Source organism: Micromys minutus, assembly GCF_963924665.1.
Source record: "Micromys minutus genome assembly, chromosome: 18".
Lineage (NCBI taxonomy): Eukaryota > Metazoa > Chordata > Mammalia > Rodentia > Muridae > Micromys > Micromys minutus.
In genome coordinates this window covers 52,990,262-53,006,539 of record NC_137953.1, presented here as the reverse complement: position 1 = coordinate 53,006,539, position 16,278 = coordinate 52,990,262, and the positions used below count along the sequence as shown (strand labels likewise).

The 16,278-nt window shown below is 37.1% G+C and overlaps 1 protein-coding gene across 1 annotated transcript; it reads right to left on the bottom strand.

Moving 5' to 3' along the window:
- Positions 1-633: 633 nt before the first annotated feature.
- Positions 634-14,758, bottom strand: LOC308432676 (caspase-12-like; the record flags this gene model as incomplete). Its single annotated transcript, XM_080932442.1, has 11 exons — positions 634-1,821; positions 2,211-2,320; positions 5,231-5,380; positions 6,080-6,314; positions 7,446-7,619; positions 8,001-8,095; positions 10,115-10,192; positions 10,364-10,441; positions 11,305-11,367; positions 13,562-13,813; positions 14,752-14,758. The coding sequence occupies 11 exons, from the start codon at positions 14,756-14,758 to the stop codon at positions 1,723-1,725; spliced, it is 1,341 nt and encodes a 446-aa protein (XP_080788568.1). The 3' UTR covers positions 634-1,722.
- Between the last annotated feature and the right edge of the window lie 1,520 nt (positions 14,759-16,278).

The window sequence follows — 16,278 nt, the reverse complement described above, 5'->3', positions numbered from 1 at the left end:
CATTATCAAAGGCTCTAATAAATAAATAACTGGTAGAACTGAATACAAGTGGACATCTTTACAAAAAGATCTCTTCAAAAATTTCGTTAGTGAATAGTTATTATTTTTAAAAATATGCCTTTGATATTTGCTTTGTAGTGAGCATGATTTAATATTATAAAATAAGAAATATAGTTTTTCAGGATTTATTTGTTTTTCCGTCCAGTTATGATTGCATTTTTGATCCTGATATTTGTAAAAGGTTTATAGATAGAAAGTGTGGTTCAAAAGTTCTTTGTGGAAAAATGAGTCTTGTATAAGAACTTGTTTGTTACAGTTTTTTCATATACTTTCAACAGTAGCAAGTGGAGGATGTAGAGAAAGAGGAGGATGTGGAGAAAGAGGAGCACTCCTCCACTGCTGGTGGGTTGTAAGCTGGCACAACCACTCTCGAAATCAGTCTGGTGGTTGCTCAGAAAATTGGACATAATACTACCTGAAGACTCAGTAATTCCACTTCTAGGCATATATCCCAAAGATGCTCCAACATACAATAAGGACACATGCACCACAATGTTCATAGCAGCCTCATTTATAATAGCCAGAAGCTGGAAAGAACCCAGTTGTCCTTCAGTAGAGGAATGGATAGAGAAATTGTGGTATGTTTAAACAATGGAGTACTACTCAGTTATTAGAAACAATAACTTTATGAAATTTCTAGAAAAATGGATGTATATAGAGAATATCATCCTGAGTGAGGTAACCCAGTCACAGAAGAACAGACATAATATACAGTCACTGATAATTGGATACTAGCCCCAGAAAGCTTTGAATACCCAAGAAACAACTCAGAGATCATATTAAGTTCAAAAAAAAAAAAAAAACCACAAAACAAGTATATAGCACCCACTCAGAATGGGGTACACCTAGACCCCTTAAATCATCAATAACTCAAGAACAAAGAAGATAGCCTTGTGGCAATTTTTTTGTATTTAAAAATTCATTATATTTAACCTATACACACCAAGAAAACTTTTACTATTTTCATGTTATGTTTACTTTTACATGTACTTATAGTAACTAGTAAGGTTTCAATATATACTATCAAACCTATAAAAAAAAAATCAAGCACTAACAAAAAAAGTAGCAAGTGAATAGATCTTCACAGTACTAATTTTAAGGTATATCTAGAATGGTCTCTGCAGTTAGAAATATATGTACAAAATGGCTGTGGTCTGCTTGGCTCCCCAGGGAAAGGTGATTTGCACACCAAGACTCTTCAGCACAGTTTAGGCAATTTCTTCTAAGTTTATATGTGTCTCAGACCATGTGTTTTGCAAGCACGAAGTATTTGGTTCAGTAAAATGACTTCTTTGTATGTGGTTCAGCAAAATGACTTCTTCATAAGAGATAACTCCTGTGCACGCTATTCCCAGTTACAGAATGTTGTGCTTGTGTCAAAATACATTTTTTTTCACTGATTAAATTCCAGTAAAAAGACTCGAATTTTCAGTGGGTTTCCACTTGGGTACCAGATGACTAAGAATTTTTTATGCAATTATTGTACTATAATGAAAGCAAATAAAATCAAGATTTTTGCCCAGTTTCATTAACAAATACCCCCAATAGCAGGAAGCTGGAGTGTCAGCTTCATTTTCTAGTCTATTCAGATTTTATGCAGACTGTAAATGGGTTCCCAGAACCACTCCTCACATATATTTACACAATGGAGAATTGCCTGTGCTAATTCCCAGGGAAAAGGTAGAAATAGCGTGTCATGGATACTCTCTCAATGGTGGGCATCTGGGTCAGTTCTCCTGGAACCTCAAATGAATGCTGAACCTGTAATGGCAAAGAAAGTCGTTAGAGTTCTTCTAAGAAGGGAACTGCTTTTGCTGCTCTACACAACAACAGCAACAACAACACAACAAAATCATGGTGATGTTAGGGCTGTGGCTTATCAGTTTAACCATGTTTAGCTTTTCCATGGATATAATTATATAATATAATATATCCATGGATATAAAGACAGAGTGACTTAGGAACTTATGTAAAGCACAAGTGTCTGAAAATCACAAGGTTTTAGAAAAACACATATTGCTTATATGTGGTATTCTAAAATAGTGTTCTTTAAATAAACAGAGTGTTAACTATAATCAGAATGAAACCATTTATGGTTCTTAGCATATGGCAGTTTTAGAGAACATGAAAGATTACAACCAAACCCTTACCTTTCGAAAAATTTCCTCCAAATGGTAACACCAACAATACTTTTTGAAGCAGTCAATGAGTTTGGAAATGAAGAGAGAGCCACTCTTTCCCACCTTCCAAGATATATTATCTGCAAATAAAAGCATGGGAAAGATGAAAAGGAAGTGAGAAAAACTCCTGGCATGACAGTTTAAGAACTGAGTATGATATTTGGACACTTCACAGAAGACAGAGGGCTAAGGGTGAGTAAAGTCAGATGTTCCGTAAGAGACACCTGTCGAACCTGTGCAGACCATCCAGCATAAAGCCACAGCATTTCATTTTAATAGGTGAGCCCAAGGTTACAGCCTACAGCAAGCAAGTTCTGTGAAACAGCCTGTCCAGGCCCAACTTCATGGTAGAGACAAAGTCATCTGTCACGAGTCCTTTTCTACTCTGCTAGATTTTTTTTTTTGCACATTTATCCCTATTTATCCCCAGTGCTCTTTAAGAAGACCATTTCTCTGCCTTTTGAACAAAGCTTTCATTGTTAAAGCACAGAGAATCAGTTCTCTATTTGCCACATAATGAGCATCAACCTGCCAAGTTTTCCTATAGTGCATTTAAAGCTTTCCTTCCTTGGCAGCTCCTTTTCACAAGACTCTACTTGTTTCTGGCTTCTCCTCATAGATCTGATACCTAGGTCACAAAACAGGCCTGCCATCGACCCCCTGGCACCCAACATTTCTAAATCCCCAAATCAATCTCACTTACCAGCCTCACCTGCACGTGGCCTGTCATTTACACTGTCTTATCGGTAGCGCCGATGTCCTCACCAATAACTCTGAAACATTTCTCGGTTTTCCTTCCATTGGTCTGTAAGTCAAGCATGCTGGCTACTTTTTCATCTTTAGTCTTCATTTTTAAGAGTTTTTTTCCCATTTCATTCCAATAATTTTTCTAACACTATTCTCAATTTTCCATAGATTTTTTTTCTGTCTTTAGCACTGGAAAATACTGTTTTGGCCATTGACAACCCCCAAACTCAAACTTTAAAGCAGATATCTTCTGGAAATCGACAATTGCTAAACTGTTTTATCTATCATTTTGATTTCAGCTATGCCAATGCCCTATCAAACTCTTTGGCAGAATCTCTCTTCTCTTTCCTCTAAAACAGTTACTTAAAAACGTAAAAACATCTGTAGCCATGTTAAATTATAACCTATCGGTGAATATGTATAGTACATCCTTCCATATAGGTTTCTGATAAATAGAATTTTAATGGAAGAATGAAGAACATAGAACAATCTTTGGGAAAATAAAACATTTTAGTTAAATGATTTCAGTGTAGTAACCTTTTTGGATAATGTATCTCCTCCATATTTACTATCCCTTTCCAGGCAAGTCAACTAAAGCAATGAGTCATGTTCATTTCGTGTACTAATTACTGGAGCTAATGACGACCCACTCTATGCTATCATTATCCTCTCTGGGTCTCGGTTCTGCAATAGCGGTCTAACCTGCTTTGCCTCATCTCCTCCCACTACACTGCATTTCATTCGTTTTACTCACAGTCAAATCTGCATCATTTCATTGTTTACATTTCTCCAAAGTGACTACCATGAAAGATACTGTAAGAGGCTTTCTTATATGGCCTCTTTCATGGTTCTGTGCTTACAGGACTTTGGATTTTCTTCCAAGCTCCACCCCACTTTTTTTTTTTTCTGGTCCCCCATGGACTCTGTCCAATGTGGAATATGCCTTCCTTTTCTTGAGGTGGGTAAGCTCTTCATGCTGTGAGCCACATATTCCATTTTAGTACTTAATGAAAGTGACTGTTACTGTTTCTATCACAATGTGCTATGTTTTCCCTCCAGTTAATGTCTGCCTTGTAACCCTGAAAATTGGCTCAGAGAAGTGAGGGTCCACATCTCATTTTATTGTGGAATATGTGTTTTCCATTAGCCCAATTGTAGCAAAGCACTTTACATAAGCAATAAGAATGAACTAATTTTGTATATGATACTTCATTTCTACCAGTAAAAAAAAAATAAAAAATCTTTAGTGTCCTTAACAAATTACATTTAATTTTTAGTTCTTTTTCTTTTTCTTTCAGATAAAAATCTCATTAAAATTTCAATACATAAAACAAATAACAGTATGCCTTATCTAGGTGTAGGTGGCTATTCTTAGTTCAGCTTTCCTTCTCTGGTCTATATTTAAGGAGTCGTCCAAACTCTTTTAGCTCCCGTATGACCATGTGTCAGCAGCAGATATAACACTATGATTTATTAGAAAGATTGCATGCCAGTACTCACAGCTGACATACAGAATCAGAAATGTGAGTATCACAGTCTCCTAATGATTCATACGAGCATGAGACCTATATTCACAGCATGTGAGTGCAAGGAACCATGATTTGTACAAACTTCTTATACGCTGTCTCATTCTCTAAATCCTCGGCACAGCCCTGCTGCAGATGGCTGTTTAAAAAAATGGTTGTTTAAATTGACATTCAGCTACTGGGAATGCTTTAATTCTAGGATGTATATCACCCATACTGTAGTTTCTCAGTCTTACGAAGATCGTTAATCATTTGTTAGCTATATTTATATGAAGGTAGACATTTCAGTGTTAAGGTAATTTCTAAAAATTAGATTAAAATAATAAGTTAAGAGTTTCCACAGTGTGTGCTATCAGCCTAGGACTTTTTACTGGTTGAGTTTTGGGAAATTATAGGTTATGCATTGATATGTCACAACATGTTTAAAAAGAAAACAGTATTAACATTAGCTTAGTTTTTAAACACAACATCTTTAAAAAGAAATTAGCATTCACTTTTTTACAGTGAAAATACCTGAATTTTGGATTCCCCAAAACTACCTGTCTACATTAATTGTTTCTAAAGCAAATCTAATTATGAAATCCCAAATACTTTAAATATCTCTACCACCGACAACATCCCAATAGACATAGAATGTTTACTGAAAATATATTATCTCAGCCTAGCATGCTGTTTAAAAGCAACTACTAATAAAGCAAGGCATCTGATGTCACTGACGTGGGGTAGAAGATTTGAAAGCAATGAAGTCTGTCTCCACGTGAGCCTTTGTTATGTTTTTACTCCATTTACTGTTCAACACACGTTCTTCGTCTGTATCAGCAGTGGCTATCCCTTCGCTTGTGGATACCCAAACAGTTCCAGTTTGTCCTAGGAGAGATTGCACTTTTTAAAACAAATGTAGTATACATACACTCTTTCACAGTGCATAAAATACAAAAATGCTATTATATACCTTATTTGCTACATTGAACTATGATTTTATACAAACATTGACCTGTGCTTGTTACATGTTTCTGAAACATATACAGGTATGAGTGCAAGGTAGCCATGTCCTTTCGAACACCCACAGGACAAAAGAAAAAAAATATGTCAATTGTTTTGCTCTATGAATCTTCATCTTACTCTTCAGACAGGATTTCTCAGTGAACCTGGAGCTTACCTGCTAGCAATGCATGCATAATCTTCCTGTTTCTACCTTCTGTGTTCCCTGCATTACGTGAAGACACGTTATACTTGCATTTTTTTCACATAGATTTTTTTTTGGGATTTTTTTCTGCACATTAAGCACTGTTCCTCACTAAGCCACCTCCCTTGCCTCAAAAATATATTATAGAATGTGCCAGTGAACAAGAACAATACAACACCCACCATATTGGCAAATGACTGGGACATTTCCTATTACCCCAGGATACTTATTGTTTATTTACAACACAGGATATAAGATGGTATCTTTTTGACCAGACACACCAGTAGTGTTCAAATGCCCCTCCCCCATTTAGACAAATGGAGCATGCCAGACAAATGGAGTAAACTTTAGAACACTCTAGAACCCTGACTCTGACTCACTGCCTCTGCAGGCTTGCATGATGAGAACCTTGGGTTTGTTTCTCAGGTTCCGACAGTTAGAGTTGTTAAAAATTGTGAAGATGGTGTCATCATGAAGAACATCTGGTGTTTTGCTTCTGTGCTTCACCCCACAGATTCCTTCCAGGATGCCATGGGACATAAACACCAGGAATGTGCTGTCGGAGGACTGGTGCTCTGGACGGACAGCAAACTGCATTAGCTCTGTCTCCATGTCCTATAAAGATTCTAGAGTCAGTTCTGATGTATTCTCTAAATGAAGCTTGTATTAGAGTAACAGAGGAAGTTCACAAAAACTAAGCAACTTCTAGCAATCAAGTAATTTAGGAGGAGTAGGCTTTGTAAGATAAGTATTATTATTTTTTTTTTAATGTAGAAACTTTAATAAAGCCACTGGGGAAAGTGAACGATGTCACATCAGATTAGATTTTTTCCACACTAGTATCAGGAAATAGCATCCTAGATGCCTTTGGAATTGGTTACGAGTCTTCTAGTGGGAGATGCAGTCACATCAATGGCTTCACGTTGTCCGGTGAGGCCATGTTGGACTTCTAGTCTGCAGGCTGACAGCAGTAGTGTCAGTCACAGCCGTGTGGTGGTTTGCTGTAGCGGCTTCCGAAAACACACAGCACTCCAATGGCTTCCCCTTAGATGCAGAGTTGAGACCCAGCTCCCTCTGAGTCCTCCTCACCCTGAATTCTGCTGTGGCTTCCTAGCAGCCCTCCCCCTTCCCTCACCGATAAGTATTATTTTTACATATGGTCAGAAAATGGTGTTACCATTAGTTGTTTTTTTATAAAAGCTTTTATTTCTATGGTTTTTAAGGAGAATTCTGGACTTTTAAAGACTCTGAGAGATGCAATATAATCAAAACCAACTTCATTACAATTAGGTTTTGGAAATTTCTCTTTAAAAGAAATGGTACACAGAGTTTATGTTGAAAAAATTGAAAACATTTTTGATATCAGGCAATAACAAGTTTTACATGCTTTAATCAAACTTGCCCAGGTTGCTTTGGACAGAACATAGCTATCAATAATTAGATCTTTCTCAATATTGTTAAAATTGTATGTGTTTATTCTCTGGGCCCTGCAAGTTTCAAGACTCAGAGCTTCTGCTTCTCTTAGAACATCAGTTAATAGAAACATCCAGACTAGCACTTAAGAAATACTTCCTGTTTTATGGAAATAATGCTGCAAGGCACTCTGTGAGTACTTTTTATGAGACAACATATTGGAGAAGGTCGAAACCTAGAAAATTCTGCTCAGGAGCAAATATAATTTGTTCTTGTTACCACCCAAAGAGGGGAAGGCACAGAGAAGGTTGCCCCTATCTCTGGAGCCATTACCTTAGCTGTAAGGTTTTCCTTTAACACCACTGAGTATCCAAGATTTTGAAGTAGTTCTTGCATGTTCAAAATGTCAGTGTCAGCATCATCTCTATCAAAAAGGTAGTCAAACTTTTTGTTGCAGATAATGAGGGCCAGGCGGGTTCGGCCTTCCTTCTCCATCACTGGATATATCTGCAGTTATCAGACACATGGGATTTGAGAAAGGGACCTCCACATACCTTTATAATTAGTACAATGTAGATGAAAACTGTTACTGTGAACACGAGAATGCTGCTGATGGAGATGTTCTCTGCTGATGAAATGATAACATGTGAGACTGAAAACATACTGGGGCCTGAATAGGATATACATTTTGTCTAGAGTCATAGCTTGAATTATGTGGTGGAGTGGATATGAGGACATACTATGAGATATGATTTAAAAATGGGAAAAGAAATTAGGATGACCACCACTTGATTAGATGAAGTTCATTTTCTTTTGTCTTATCTGAAGAAATCTCTGTGCATAGCCTGAATAGGCTAACTCCAGTGCCCTGGTTCCAAAGATCATCACCTCTTTTGCCCTTTCTGTCTTCATCTTACAAAATTGGTCATGAGGACAAAGCTTCAGTGTATCCTTGATTTCTGTGCTCTGGATTTCATAAGGAACTGAAAGAGAAAACAGAGCCAAAGACTGACACTGCCCCATAAGTCATGCACATACCATGGTCCCCAGTTCATAATTCTGAAGTACTCATGGGTGCTTCTCAGAAAACTAATGAACAGGAAAAACAAATTCATATATAAGTGACTAAAGTGAAAGATTCAACTTCTCCCCTTCTTTTGTTTTCTGTTTATCACTAACACTTTTGGGCTTTTCTAATGTTTGCAACATGATATAGTCTTTCATGTTCAACAACTTAGAATTCCATGAATGCAGAGATCTAAAATTTGTAAGGAAGTCAAGCTTCATTTAGTTGAATTAAACAAGTAATTTATATTTTAATTTTTTTACCCTTGTACTATTTTTCAGTCCATTTCAGTGACAGGAAGCCCAGACCAATTTAATATTTTCTTTTTTTACAATTCTAGCTATTACAAAATACACGCCCTCATATCTGGATCATGTAGACAAAATTTAACACCTTTATAAAAAAACTCACAAAATTTTCCATATTTACTGCTTGTAAAAGTAAAAAAAATAGTCTTTAATCATTATATTCCTAGAATTTAGGCTGATGCCCAGGAGCAGAAAAGGAACTTCATTACCAATGACTGAATATCTCCAACTTCTTAAAGCAGTCTCCCTCTTGATCTTTATAAGAACAAAGCATTTATTTACCCGTGCCTCTACCTATTTCTGTGTTTCCTTTCATACTACAAAAAAGTGGATATTCTTGCTAAGGACACTGCCCCACTTTCTGCTTTGATTCCCACACCTTCTCACTCCTTCACAAAATTTCCTGGTACATTTACATGTGATTTTACATTTTTCTCTCCTCTTCTATCCCTTTGCTTTTCCCACATTTTAATAATAATGTTTGGCTCTACCAACAAATTTTCTGATTTAGAATAAGCAAGCTGAGATTAAAAAAACATCTTACACACAAAGGATGCCTTACTATTCACACATTCTTGAAACACAGTCCAGTGCTGGGGGTTGGTTAAGTCATATAGACAACTAGGCTGATCAGTGGCTCTATATTTAATTTTTAGAGAATGACAACTCTTAATGAGAGCAGTTTTGATCGAAACACACACACACACACACACACACACACACACACACACACACACATGCCTGCCTGCCCATATGCACATACACACCTATGCACACATTTATACACACACAAACACACACCCATATACAGGCATGCACACATGTATGCACACATCCACACATGCACATACATGCACACACATGCACACCTTGGGGGTATATTTTACATTATCTCCTCATTGGGTATAAGCATGGCTAAACATTTGAGCATATACCCTTTCTTATTTATCCATAAGACTCAATCTACCCTTACATATTCAATTTATTGTTCAAATCCAATTCTCTTTCTTTTATTTGTTAATTTACACTACTTATTCTGTGCTCACTGTATATAACTACTCACTAAGCTATAAACTCAACGGTAGTGAGGGGTCTTCATCTATTATTTTTGCTGCTATATAAACCAAATATCCAGGACAGAAATTCAATATTATGTTTAATATATGGTGTGGGCATACAAACATAAAAAAATTGCAAAGGTTTTAGTTCTTAGTTGTCAGAACTTCTGAAAATATAATATTCTTAAAACACTATCACTCCCCTTGCCTGACAAGCTTAATTCCTTAATAAACCCCAATAGTTCATCAGTTTCTTTTGTGAACACAAAGGATGTGACTCATAGCATAAGTATATATATGTAATTATATATAAAATTTAACATACAGTATGCACACATGCTTAACTACATTTTGCTTGTGCCTGTAATTTCTGAAACATTTAATATTTTATAAATTTAAAGACATTATTAACATCATTTTAAAACATGGGCTATTATAGCACATGTCAATGATAATGGTGGCCTTGCTTTAAGGCTTTTTTGGCTGTGGCCCTAATCCCACAACCCATGAAAGCTTTGAAATTTGCTTTCTCTCAAATGGCATCAGCATATACCCTGGGATTGACATTACCTGTCAGCATTAAATGTGATGCACAGGCCACTCCAGCATTTAGCCCCATTTCTTCATCTTTTACTTTCCCCCTGGATTCTGAAGAGAAGTTGATAATCAGGATTTGAAAGACTTTCTGCTGGAGAAGGTTGAAAAACCTCAGAGTTTCTGAGACTCCATGAACTGTTCTCGGCAGTAAGTCAGGGAACCTGGGACCCCCCATCCCCCATTAATAAATAAGACCAATGAAATGGAATTTGATGCAGTTACCCATCAGAGATAAACATGATGTCTGTTTCAGTAAAGCTTGTCCCTCATCATTGCTGTCTTTAATTTCGTTTTCAGAATCTCGAACAGACAAAGAAAAGGAGAATAAGTATTCTGTTTCAAAGATATTTTTTGTTTATTTATGGTTTCTATTGGAAGTTCAATATGTTGATACATTACATTGTGGCCATGCCCATTAATTACTATTCAGACCAAAACAGGAAAAAACATGTTTTATGAGCTAAAGGCTCTGTTTACAGTTAAAATAGAGAATGAATAAGTTCATGTTTTTCCTGTTTTTTAGGTGTGACATAAGTTGCAAAAACACATTTTTTAATCTACACTAAACTTGTGATCACAGGATTTCTGGCCTTTCCTTTGTTCCTTCCCTTACATTGTATTTTTCTAACAGTGTATAGCTGCCAATTCTCTCAATCCTGGGAACAACTCATCTCTTCTCTACAAAGGGCCTTAAGAGGCTAGCAGGGGCTCATCTGTCAAATCTCTACTTAGGGTAAGGTAGTTGGTTGGCCTGTCCCTGGTGTACTCCAAAGGACAGCTTAACTGGACAATAATGGACTTGGTCTTTTCCCCTTGTAATTTCCAGGTTCAAAACTATCTCTTCTAAACTCCTTCTTGTTTCTCCATTCCTTATACCTCTAGTGTCATCTCCATTTCTTTTTTTATATTGTGTCATTATTAGTAATCCCTGAATCCAAATTCTGTTGTCTATTTGCTGAGGGCTGAGTGGTCATCCACTGGATATGAGAAACCAATGGCTATGTATCCAGTGTCAAGTGACTCTACTTTACTCAGCAGTTATATACCACGATCATGTCTGAGAATGAAAATGTAGAAGCCCTTATTTCCTCTGAGTCTTTTCTGGGACATAGAAATAGAGATCTAACGGTTTCTGTGATAGTCTGTCACATCGGGGTAATTACCTGATAGAGAAGATGGTATACCTGTTTTCTGAAGTTCAACCTCTTCATCATCAGAAGGAAATTCTTAAACAATATAAACAGCAGATTTAACAAATTTAACAACATTTCTAGGACCTATATACATGAAATCCCTCTGAAAGCTCTAATAAACAAATGCCCAAGTTGCTCTTTGGAACAGGATGTTCCATCTGTTTTCCAAGTTTCAATTTTGTTTATAAGCATTCTAGCCTTTTAAAAATAAAAACTGGAGGCACAGATTCTATGAAACAAGAACTTTTTTTCCTGTGATTATTATATAAATAAAGATGCAAAAACTTTACCAGAGGTTCTTTATAATAGTATCTATTTTTCTTAGAACAGAGTTATACTTTACTGTGTTAAAGTTGTTTCTTACACAACAAAAATAGCACAGACCAAAATATCAACAATTTAAAATATACATTTTCTATATAACTCACTAGGGTAGGATTGTGGACCTGCAGACCAAGGACTACCACCTAAGTATTTAATGGAGTACATAGACACCCAGGATTCTTTAGTGATCGATGCTGTCCTACTAAAAGAGAAAACCTGAGACATAAACAAAATAGCTACTTACACAACATTCATACTTGCTGTTTGTAGAGACAAATTAATGATCCATTAAGCTTCAAATTTTTGTTTTTGTTTGTTTACTATGTTTTGTTTTATTTTTTTCCCAATAGAAACTAAAGCAAAAATTTTCATCTCTGGAACTGAGCTACACAGAAGAGAATAGAGTGGCTTCTGCTCTCATCTGCATTCAATATCTGAGAATGACTCTAATATCTCCATGGTGTGAACAGAAGGTTAGATCACAATAAAAGTATGTGTATGTGTGCATGTGTGTGTGTGTGTGTGTGTGTGTGTGTGTGTGGCTGTGCATGTGTGCATGTGCAGGATCAAGATCAGGTGTGAGACAAGACAGGCTATGAATACAAAGGGTCAGGAAATTGAGTGGAGTTTTGTAACAATAGGGGATGGAAATCTAGGGGTAGCTATTAAAAAGTCCCAGATATTAGTGAAGCAAGAAATTTCCAGGACACAATGGGGAACAAAAATACTCAATACAGGGGTGATAGGAAATGTTGAGCACATATCCAGTGAATAACACAGCCCCAAATTGAGGGATGGGGACACCCATCCATTTCAAAAATTTAACCCTGAATTGTTCCTGTCTGAAGGAAATACAGGGACTAAGAGTAGAGCAGAGACTAAAAGAAAGGCCATCCAGAGACTGCCCCATCTAGGGATCCACCCCATCCACAGACACCAAACCCAGACACTATTGCTGATGCCAAGAACCTTTGGCTGACAGGAGCCTGGTATTGTAGTTCTTCCAGACACCCTGCTATGACCTTATCAATACAGATGAGGTGCTTGCAGCCAACCATAGGTATGAACAAGGGGTCCCCAAGGGAATAGATAGAAGGACTGAAGAAGCTGAATGGGATTGCAACCCCATAGGAAGAAAAACACTATCTAGTAACTGGATCTCCAAGAGCTCCCAGGACTAAACCACCAACCAAAGATTACACATGGAGGGACCCCATGGTTCCAGCCACAGATGTAGCATAGGGTAGACTTATCTTACATCAATGGAAGCAGAGGCCCTTGGTCCGGTGAAGACTCCATGCCCCAGCATAGGTTGATACTAAGGTGGTGAGGTAGAAGTGGGTGGGTGGGTGGGGGTGCATTATTATAGAGACCGGGAAAGGGTGATGGGATAGTGGGCTTTACGAGAAGAAATCAAGAAGGGAGACAACATTTAAAATGTAAACAAATTAAATAACAAATAATAAAGAAAATAAAAAACGAAAACAAGTAAACAAAAAAAACCCTGCCTTTTCTTCATTGAGATGACTTAATATGTGCTGAGTACCTGCCATCTGTCACATGTCATTTCTTACATTATCAATGTGTATTCATGAATAAAGCAGCCAATGAGGCTTGCCTTTTTACCACTGTGTTTTAGAACAAGGAAACACAATAATGTAATAAATACATAAATTCCATGCAGTAATCAGTGGTGCAATTGTTAAGGGTAAAATAAAATATTGAGGAGTAGAAATGTGGTTTGGGTGATTCTGGGCATTTTTCATCTGTTAAACAAATAGGCAAACAACCCCATAAGAGTTATGAGGAGGTTAGATTTCCTTAAGAACAGGAAAAGTAAACACAGAAGCCTTGTAGGCAGTAGAAACAAAGGAGCTGATGCATTTTGGCCAGAACTACTCACCTAAAGTCAGCTGGTGATGGGAATTGGCAATGTGGTCTGCAAATATTTTTCCTGCCATTTCTGTTTTCTCAAACAAGCTCTCAATCATGTTTTCGGTTTTGTTCAGGATGAAGTTTGCTCCTTCTTCAATTTTGAGAAACTCATCTCCAGTGAAAACATTCTTTTCCACTAGGTCATCAAAAACCCCATCCAGCATGTCCTTGGCCAAACCTTTGATCTTGTAGATTGGATCTATTTTATGTGTTCTCCTGGCTGTAAAAATAATAGTGTCTAGACATGGAAGGATATTCAGATATCTATTTCTACTCTACTAGTTTTCACATTCAAATACAGACAAGAATCATCCACATAGCTAAGTAAACAGGACTCCCTGAGAAGCTTTCTTGGAAATGATACTTCTTGCATTAAGGCAGGACTCTTGCGTTTTTCTTTTTTAAAAAGTCTTTCATTTTTGAAATTATAATATAATTAATTAGGTGAGAGTTGAGTAGCAATTAGTCTATGAACGTTCAAGAACATTTACATTGTCCAACACATTCCAAATTTGTACAGGAGTAAACTGAGATGGAGAGAAGAGAACAAACTCCATCAGGAAATTCAGACATTGATACATGGTCTCTGACATTGCTGCAGATTGCTCGTGTTCTTTCAGCTTGTGCTTGTTTTTATGAATAACTTAAAATGGCGTTTTATTCTCTATGTAGCAGTATAATGTGAACATATTACAGCTATATTGTCTCTCATTTTGTTTATATTTCCAGTGCTCCAAAAGGGCTCTGTGTAGAAATGGAGAAGTCAAACTAGCTGGCTTAAATGCTGCTGAAAGTTCAGATACAGAGCAGAAAGATGGAGGAAATGCAAGGTTTTGTTTCATAGTAAAGCATCTCGTCCTCACAACAGAACACCTGGAGAGAGCCTCTAGTCGGTGAATCAAAAGGAATATGTAAAATTAGACCACAGGAAAGAGTAAAAGCTTGAGTCTAGAGATGATCCATTTTCCTTTTTCTCCGGCAGTTGAAAATGCCTTTGAGTATCTGCATGCAGTGTGCTTCACCTAGTGCTACTATACCCCTCCCCGACTTACAGACAAGCAGCTCTGCTAAGTCCCTTCTACACTGTTATCTCTTCTCAGAAATCCATGTGTAACCAACTCCCTTATAACAACCATAAAAACAAAAGGGCTCACTTACCAGCCATGACTATGCAGTACTCCTGGGCATAAAAGCAATGAAACCGAAAGCAATCTGAGAAACCGGCTGCTTTTCCTTCCCAGAAACATACCGATGGTGCTGTCTCACGGAAAACCCCTGCTTGCCAAATTCTCCTACTCTTTGCCCAGAAACCAGGGCTTTCCTTTAATAATCAGAGATTCTCTTGACTCCACAAAGTTTTATGACTGAAAATGCATATTCACATACAATTCATTCTCAATCTAGTGCACTTTTAGCACAATTTCAAAATGCACTCTGAATTGTTTTTCTTAGCACCTCTATGGGCCTTCGTGTAGACAAGAGATCACAAAACTGACACATGTTCAACCTGGAATGTGTCAATTCACAGGACTTCAGCTGAAAGAGATCCTGACTGAAATGCCATGCCTTCATGCTGATGCCACCAATTCAAAACCCTGGTAAGTTATCTTGCTTACATACTTCAAAGTAAGCAGGTTGATTTGTCAAATTGAGATAGTATTTATCTGGAGACTCCAGTGCAGAGCGTGGTAGGTTAAATGTACAGGACAGTCTTTCCTCTAACTTTTGAAAATTTATGGATAAATAATGGCAGTAAAAGTTAAATAAGGGAAAGTGGAAAAGAATGCGGCATTGCTTCTTTACTTTCACGGTTCAGGATGCTGCCTGTTAGTGGCTTTCTTTGTGAATTGTTCTTATTCCTCATACAATCCTTCAAACAATTCTCATGCGGTTGACTTCATCCATTTGCCTTCTGGTCATAGCCTTCTTTGCCTTACTGTTCACAGGAGTTACTTCCTGATCTCACCTTCAACGAATTAAGTGAAGTTCCAGGCCTGCCTTCCAAAAACCTTGTGGACCTATCCAGCTTGGAAATCTGAAAGTTCACGTAGAAAACATGTTGACTACAAGAGGAAGAGAGTGTCCTTATTTCTTGGCAGAAGAGGAAGCAGAATGCAGTCACTCAGTTGTAATTCTCCTTTTCTATTTCTTAAACTCTTCAAAATCTCAATACAAGGGGAAGCATATCTAGGTCAGCTTCTTGCTCCCCACCCCAGCACTTTCCAGAAACTCCCTCAGAATCATTCTTGCCTCACTGACAATACAAGACATGTATTTCAATAAAAAGGCCACCACAGTGCTAGTTGCAGACAAATGTATTAGAAATCAATCTACTTGCTCCTTGAAAACACCATAGTAAAAGTATATAGTCTGATAAGTTGAGAACTTTCAAGCGTGGGAGGTCACAACTTTAAAATGTTTGTTATATCAACACATTACACATTTAATGAATAAGTACAATGTGGAAAAGTTTAGACTGAAAATCGGACCCTCCAACTTGTCTCATTCCTATATTCTATATAGAACTTCACTAAATTATTTATGCTTTTTGAATGGTAGCAAAATTTTCTTAAATAATTTTGCTTGACTGTTGGATACTGAAGTAAATGATGCTGTTTTCACCCCGTTTACTTCTTATTCTTCTTGTCTTGTTCTGAAGCATTTCTTAGTAAGTCCCTTGTTGCC